The sequence below is a fragment of the Arachis ipaensis genome, chromosome B02, assembly GCF_000816755.2.
Source record: "Arachis ipaensis cultivar K30076 chromosome B02, Araip1.1, whole genome shotgun sequence".
NCBI classification, from domain to species: domain Eukaryota; kingdom Viridiplantae; phylum Streptophyta; class Magnoliopsida; order Fabales; family Fabaceae; genus Arachis; species Arachis ipaensis.
The window spans coordinates 59540753-59548733 of NC_029786.2; the positions used below are offsets into that span (position 1 = coordinate 59540753).

The 7981-nt window shown below is 36.6% G+C and overlaps 1 protein-coding gene across 3 annotated transcripts; it reads right to left on the reverse strand.

Annotated features, from left to right (window-relative positions):
- LOC107625330 (stress-induced-phosphoprotein 1) lies at window positions 1-7206 on the reverse strand. Of its 3 annotated transcripts, none has more exons than XM_016327952.2 (8): window positions 6715-7206; window positions 5752-5845; window positions 5616-5666; window positions 5348-5521; window positions 2713-2892; window positions 2376-2444; window positions 1111-1244; window positions 1-471 (listed from the first exon to the last, which is right to left on the reverse strand). In XM_016327952.2, exons 1-8 carry the CDS (start codon window positions 6858-6860, stop codon window positions 396-398), a joined length of 924 nt encoding a protein of 307 aa, XP_016183438.1. In that variant the 5' UTR covers window positions 6861-7206; the 3' UTR covers window positions 1-395. The 3 variants fall into 3 exon arrangements, with proteins under 3 accessions (XP_016183438.1, XP_016183437.1, XP_020971508.1); XM_016327951.2 differs by having other exon boundaries at window positions 2376-2495; window positions 6715-7203; XM_021115849.1 differs by lacking the exon at window positions 2376-2444 and having other exon boundaries at window positions 6715-7205.

A 7981-nucleotide genomic window follows, 5' to 3' on the forward strand; every position in this document is an offset into this window, starting at 1 on the left:
CTGTAACAGGCTAACAGCCAACTACCATATTCATATCTCAACGACAAAGATACACATCAAACTTTCATAATAAGCAGTTTTCTAGACTCAGCCACAGACGTGTCCTATCTAGAATGAAACAAACTAAAAGGCCAAAGTCCAGAGAACACCAATATAGATGAATATCAATCATGCAATTAAATAACTTGCACAGAACTAACGCAAGTACGCAACCCTTTTGAAGGTTTGGATAAAATAAATTAAAAATAAATCAAAATCGAACGGGATGCATTTGTCACATTACAAGAAAACAAAACATGGCCAATAAACCTAGTCCTCCATATTTTGTTGGATACGAAAACTTTCCTATGAGCCTATCCTTTATATCCAAGGAAATATAAGCCAAAACACTAGTTTTAAGAGCTGGGAAGATTTTCCTTGAATAACCGCGGAAGAATTTCATGAGCACCTATGTCCAAACCATCCGGATCCCTGAGAAATAAATAGCCAACACAAATTAGATTTTTCAATTTAAAAGGTTATATTATATAACCAAAAGCAAACTTTCAGGGCGCACTGCAAAGTTCCCATACTAATAATTCTAAGAAGAAATTAGATGAATAGAACCAGCCTAGCAAGTTCCCTGATCAAGTATGTGTTTGGATTCTTCGAAAAGGCAATAAACAAAATTTAGGTAATAAATCTTAAAGCATAACGCTATGATGAAAGCAAAACCAATTTATGTTATTTATCAGGAATCACTTGGAAGATTCTCAATGAGAAGCTTCCACAATTATTCAACATTTTTGACCAATACAGTTACCATTCAAAAAATAGGTACATTGGATGATCTTCCTTCTACAAGATTTGAAAAGTTAATTGATACTTCTCTACTTCATGCACATTGAAAGGTTAACAAAATTTATACTTCCTTTGGAGATGTAAGAAAGTGAATGGACTAGAAGGGGGGAAATGTGCAGAAGGGGTAAAAAATTTCAAATTTTGTTTTCTTTGGTACATAAATATTTTAATAGCTAATTAGCAAATGCTCCAGAAAATTGAATGCATATAGTGAATGAAGGTTAAAATACATTCCATCATTTGCATGTAAGAGAGTGGAGGAAGAGAAACCTGCACAAAGTCTGTCCCTTTTCATTGGAACTTGGAATAAACCAGAGCTTTCGTAGAGAAGGTGTCTCAAATTGAACAAAGAAGCCATCATTTTGCGCATGTTTCCACTTCCTTGATCCTTGGCCTTTCCAGACCTGCTCACATAGTGACACATAATGTCATTAGCGGATCCATATTCAGACCCCAGTATTCTAATTGAAAAGAAAGCAATCATAATCACAAAAATTAATCAAACAAATTGAACTCAGTTTGGGATGATTTGTTGAAGAGGAATATTGGCCACATGAATTCCCTAAATGCTCAAAATAATATAATAAGATGGCAGTGACATGAATGCACCCCAGGCCACTAGTAAAAGGTCCGCATAGTCCGGGATTTTATCCGGACCTTGAACTTGAAAGACCACAAGCGTTTTCTTTTCTGTTTTTCTTTTTCCGTTTATTTTAATGACATTTAAGGGAAACATTCATTAAGTTGAAACAAGTTGATTACATTCTCTAATGACCAGATTTTTTATATCTCTTGGACGCACTTCCAACTAAATAAAACAAACATGAAAACAAGCTAAGAGGGCCTATTTGGTTGGCTCCTCTCGTTGTATGACTAAATTGAAGAATGAAGTCTGCTCGCTATCTCTTTGCAATCAATCACCAATTCCACTTGCCAAAATGTTACGACTATCTGGTGTTGTGTTTTCATTCATTGAATTGAAAAATTATTCATAGCATGCTAGGAATATGAACATGACTAAGGTCCAGCGCAAACACATCCAATAAAGAGGCACCTGTATACTAAGGAAAACTAGCAAAAGCATTTTAAAAGAACATTTGGATGTAAATATTCTTTCCGAAAACTTAATTTTTAACAGAACATGATGGCATAGTTTAGTCTATGTAACTGGCCCCACTAAGAACGAAAGGATGTCCACTCTGTAGTTGCATTAATTGCACACTCAGCAATTTAAGCACTTAGATTGGAAGAATCAAATGAGAAGAAACATGAGGAAGGAAAGGCAAGCATAAAATTAGTCCACAACCAAAATACTTTTTGTCTCAACCAACACGAGCAGTTTAAAGTTGGCCACATGCCCAAATAAATTATTTCCCTGAGATATCATTTCTATCTCAAATGTGATCTCCCTAAAAAGTAGGATATTTGATTCCAATAAAATTTTCCAATTAACAATAATTTATTAGCGTGTTACTTTTTCTGCCAAAGATAATTCACCCCCACCACATTTAGCGCCTTACTAAATCAAAATTTACCTGTGGATAAGCAATGATGCTTTTAGGAGTCACTAAGCAGGCTGCTTTGGAGAAAGACTCCTCAGCATACTGTCTAAGATACAAAAAGCAATTGCCATGAGTATGTGGTGATTCAAATGCCTGGCAAGTCACGTAAGACAAGAGTGAGATTAAAATCCTGAATATCATACTGAGAAATTTATTAAGTTCCTTTTAATGATCACTTGCCAATAAAAAGTGTATGCATCACATTAAGCCTATAGTCTATCAAAGAATACAACCAATAAATGAAAGCGAACCACCACAAAACCAAGTCAATCCATAATAGAAACTCAATAAGATTCATAAAGATATATACCTTGTCAATATTCACAATTGGGGCATATTTATCTGTCTGTGTCTTTTCCTTATCAAGAAGAAAGTAAACTCTAGCATCCAGTTTAGAGGTCTCATGCCATGATTTTACAGCAGTTTCCATGGTCTCAACAAGGAATGCAAACATGTCCTTCCAGCACTCTTCAGATCCATATTTTCCAGACTGCATGGGAAATATCTCAATTCTCATTTGGGGAATTTAAAATTATGCAGATGTGTATGGGAAATAAATTTAGCCACGTTATAAATATCAATATCATGGAATCGATATTAAAGCAAACAATACAGAACATCTCAGAAGAGAGAAGAAAAACTACCGATCAATAGAATAAATGTGAGAATTAGAATTCTCATTGGAATTGAAATTATTAACTTTTGTTTGTTCCAAAACATGGAAAAGAATTCAATTCTTGAATGAATTCTGATTCTTAGCTTTCCACAGAAGCTCTAAAACTTTCAAGTGGAATTAATAGCTATGTCTACACATAAAACTAGAGCATAAAAAGGATGAAGAAAGTGAAGTTTTAGCCATGGAAGAAGATAATAAGGACAGGTGGAAGAGTTACTTTAGCTAAGTCTCAATGAATGACAGAGACTCTCAATGGCTAAACGCTAGGGAAAGGAACCTAAAGTTATACCCTATAGTTTCTGGAATTTAGTGAGGAGGATGGATAAGCAGTGGAACACTGACGTATTGGATTGTCTAAGAGAAACATAGGGATTGGGTTGCACCAACGGTCAACATCTAGTCTCTATCTTTTAGGTTGAACTTAGATGTGCATATTGAATATCCAGGAATGAGCGCCAAGGTGCATGCCTGTTGTATATGATATCATGATATGGTCATTCTTAGAAAAGCAAGAGAGAAATTAAATTGGAAATTAGTGCCGTAGAAAAATATTTGAAGCACCTACTTTTTGTTAAAAGAGAAGTAAAATGGAGTATACAATATACAAGTTTAGCAAATGGTGCACTAATTCTATCTTAGAGATGAAAATTTGAAGACTGTATCAAACACAAATCAAACAGCTTAACTATCTTGAGTCTATCTACAAAATGATGAGGACATAACATAGAGAATTCAAGGTAGGCCTTTGAAATGGAGGAGTACTTTGGGTTGGTTTGTTATAGAAAATACCGTTCAATGTCGAGGAAAAATTTTAAAGCAGATCTACGATGTTGCGTGGGATTCAATTTCTGACACTAAAAAGCCAAAAGGTGAAATTCTTGCAGGGTAAGAATGTTATGTTGGATAAGTAGCAGTGTTTTTAAATTGTGGCCACGGCAGCACCATGGCATTATGGCATGGCGGTGTTTAGGCTAACGCCATCTTAAGTGTGTGGTGTTGTGGAAATGGCATTGGACAAATGACGGCCAGATTGGCGGTGGCGCCGTTGTGGTCCAATACAGATACGGCGGAGATGGCATGTCTTTTTGGAATTTCTTTTAAATTAGAGGGTCTTTTGGTCATTTTAATAACCCTAAGCCTAACATTTGTAAGACAAACTCCTCTCTACTCTCTGTTGGGATGCTGACAGCATCACCACCAACAGCATTGTCACCGTTCTGCAGAGGAAGTCCACGATGACGAAGCAATAGAACGTGACAGAGTCACAGAACATTGACAATGATGGAGCCATGGCCTGCAGAGGAAGACAACAATGTTGAACGTTGTTCCTGAATCTGCTTCTCTATGCTGCTTCCTTTTTCTCTTTATATTTTGACCCTCAAGATTTTGTTTATCCATTCTAAACCCTTTTCTCTATTCTAAGCCCTCTATCATTTTTTCTGTTCTAAACACTCAAATTACTTCTGCTGCAGCTTAGCTATATTAATATTTTGTCAATTTGTTATTAGTTTTAATCTTTAATATTGATTATTATAATATCGATAAATAGTTTTACATTATGATAATAAAGTATTAGTAGTTAGTGGTTTAGATATTATTTTTATCTTCTAGTAGTTTTATTTATATTTTCTAGATTATTTTAGTATTTATTTGCATACAGTTTATATATCTTTTTAATGTATCCGACATTTGCCAAAATAGTATCAGCTATAACCTCATGCCGGTATTTTACGCTTCCACCATGAGTAGCCATCAGCCATAAAAAACTATGATTAGTAGACGCATTAAATAAGATGCATTTAAAAAATAATGCAACATAGAAAGATGGGGTGGCATCTATGCCTAGTGAGGCAAGCTTGGTTTTTTGTGGTTTCAAGGAATTTTGTTAATACTTTTCAGTGTTATTATGGTGTTTCAATCTTCAGGCTGTTTACAGATTTTAGCAATCTTGGATTACTTGGTTTGGCTATCAGACTGGGTTAAACTTAGCTACACTCATATTCTTAAGCTTGAATTAACAATAGAAGCTGGTCCAAAAGATCAGTTTTTTCCTCTTCAGTGCATTTGACATTTGTCTCATTATCTTCTCTCCTCTTCCCACCTGCCCCCTAAACCCCAACCTTAGAAACAAAACAGATGTTCCTTTTTCGTTGTCCTTCCCTCATACCTTTTCTAAATCATATAAATTGATTAATGTAATAGACACACTAACAAACCACAGGACAATTGAAAACTCATACTAATAGTACAAGATTACATGGATACTAACCAATTCAGGTTTCAATGCTTGTAAATGTTTGGCCATGTCGACATTAGATCTCATGTTCTCCACTTCTTGAGCTCGCTTACCTTCCCTTACTAGTTGGTTTATCCTCTTTATCTTTTTTGTTACTTCTTGACTTTGCGGGTTATACTGCAAAGCTATCTCAAAGGCAGCCAATGCCTACAAATATGTAAAGAAGCAGAAGTATTGGTAACAACCAAAAAAAATGCTTTGGTTTATGAAATGGTAAGGGAAAAGGCAATCATAAGCTTACATCATCATATCGCTTCATGGCTTCTAATATACTCCCCTTCCTGAAATATCCCTGCATGTAGCATAGCTCGCAAACTTGTTACAATTTTACAAGGGTCAGACACTCTTAACATTAAGAAGATTAGCTAAAAGTTTACCTTTTCCCATTCTGGTTTTAATTTTATTGTCATCTCAGCATCATCAAGAGCTTTGTTGAGCTTATCCAATTGCAGCAATGCTGCAGCACGATTACTGGCAGACAATGTAAGACAACACATCGGACACAATATTTATGCATTAAGTTTGACGTAAAATAATAAGAAAGAAGAGAACAGTATCTTCTACATATAGTCATATACATTTATAGAATGGCATATATTAGTAATTATCCCGAGCTATGTGCAATCTAGCAATAGGTATGAGCTGAAGCTAAAATTCGCTGTTTGCGCCGCTAAAAGCACATCCAAACATCTAATGAAGGTCAAGCATGAAAAAGGATATTGGAGACTAGACCCATATTTTATGTCCCCATTTCAGGATGTACAGAAAAAGTCTTGCCACCTTTACAACCAAAAGAGTCTCTGTATGTACTATCTGGATTTCTGACATACTAACAATCAAAAATGGGCCAACATCACTAGTCACACAACTGAGATGCACAGGGCAATGACTTAACCAACACAAAGGTCTCGCCTAACAGCTGCCAAAAGTGGAATTCAGAAACTCAGGTCACAAACTAACAGAATCACTTCAACCAAAAGTTCATAACTTACAACAATCGAAGAAACACAACTAACATAAGGGGCAGCCCTGTGCACAAGCATCTGCATTAACACAGGGTCAGGAAAGAGCCACACCCAAAGGGTGTAACATACGGGATACAGCCCAAAATTACATTGGCTGCTTCCACGGGATTGAACCCGTGACCTGAAGGGCTCACGCAGAAACAAAAAAACACTAAATTAAATACAGAAAGAGAAGACGGAGAGAGAGAGAGAGGGAGGCAGAATTTGAAATCCCAACGATTGAAATAAAAATTAAACAAATAAAAAAGGCATCATTTTGAGAAATTAAGTAACAAAAAGTAGAGACTGTAGTAATAAGAGAAGGGAGGGGAGGACCTATAAAGAGTAGGGTTTGAAGGGTCTTGCTTAATGGCTTGAGTGTAGAGTGCGGCAGCTTTGAGGTACTTGCCTGACTTGAAGAACTCGTTGCCCTGATCCTTCAGAGACATCTCCGAACTCGATCCGCCTTCTCTTTCCGCCATTAGTGGATGGATGAACCCTTTCAACCTTTTTCACTCACTCACGCACTGTCTGCTGCCCCCAATGCTTTGCGATTTTCCTTCCTTTTTTTTCCTTTCCCTTTTCAATTTTTTTTCTCTTATTTTTCCCACCTACTTTTAACTCAAAATCAAAATTGCAATCCAGACTGCAAACATCGCTATGGGGTTTTACTAAGATGTTTGTTCCTTCCAGTTCCAGACACCTCCTCTTGGTTCTTTTTTGGTGTATATATCGTAGCAAGAATTCTTTGATTTTTTTATTTTTTTGTTTCTTTTTAGGTACACGATGACAAGATCTGTCTTAGACTCTTAGATGATGCTGATTCGATTTAGGGTTTAAAGTTTGGGAGCCACTCACATAGCATAATGATTAAATCTAGTTTAATACGGTCGGTTTTTTACCAAAATCAACGACTCGGATCGGTTTATATAAATTAAACCAGATCATGCTTAAATTTTTTTTTTATTCGAAAATCCAATCTCTTTTTTTTTGCTCCTCTCACTCTCATTATGCTCGAGCTCTTATCTCTCTCACTGGGATTTGGTTAGCTGTCACTCAAACTCTCTCCTGCTCTCGTCTCCAATCTCTCTTATTGTCTTCGGTCTTGCACTCAAGTTCGTCGTCACTCTCTGGGTCGTCAGTCGCCACTGTCTCGAACTCAGTCACGCTCATCATCGCTGGCGACAGAAGCAGTAGATCCCATAACTGGTCGTCTTTATTGCTCCCTCACCTTCTATGTAATTTTATTTCTTTTTCGAATTTCTTTGTTTTCCGAAGGACTGAGACTTTGATATTTCTATGTTTTCAAAAGGACATTGATATTTTTGGCGGTGTTCAAAGCATAGGTCCCTCTAATTTTCTTATAATTAGTCTATAGTCAATACATTATCAAAGTCACATTTTTATACTATATGATTTTTTTAAGATATGTTACTTGTTCGTCTGCTCGAACGTCAAGTGGGTCGGGTTGAACTGGTACTGCAGCAAAGCCTTGAAGGGGTTAGGGCCTGGGCGCGAAATGGGATGATGGTTGGATCCCGGAAGAGGTCGCTTGCTTGGATCGATGGAGTGACGATGTGGTGGGGCCACCTGCAAGGACTCT

Coding starts and splice junctions, on each gene's coding strand:
- LOC107625330 (XM_016327951.2), bottom strand. CDS start 6,860: ATGGCGGAAAGAGAAGGCGGATCGAGTTCGGAGATGTCTCTGAAGGAT. Junction 5,846..6,714: donor TCAAACCCTACTCTTTATAG/GTCCTCCCCTCC, acceptor ATTGTCTGCCAG/TAATCGTGCTGCAGCATTGC. Junction 472..1,110: donor AAGGGACAGACTTTGTGCAG/GTTTCTCTTCCT, acceptor TTTATTTCTCAG/GGATCCGGATGGTTTGGACA.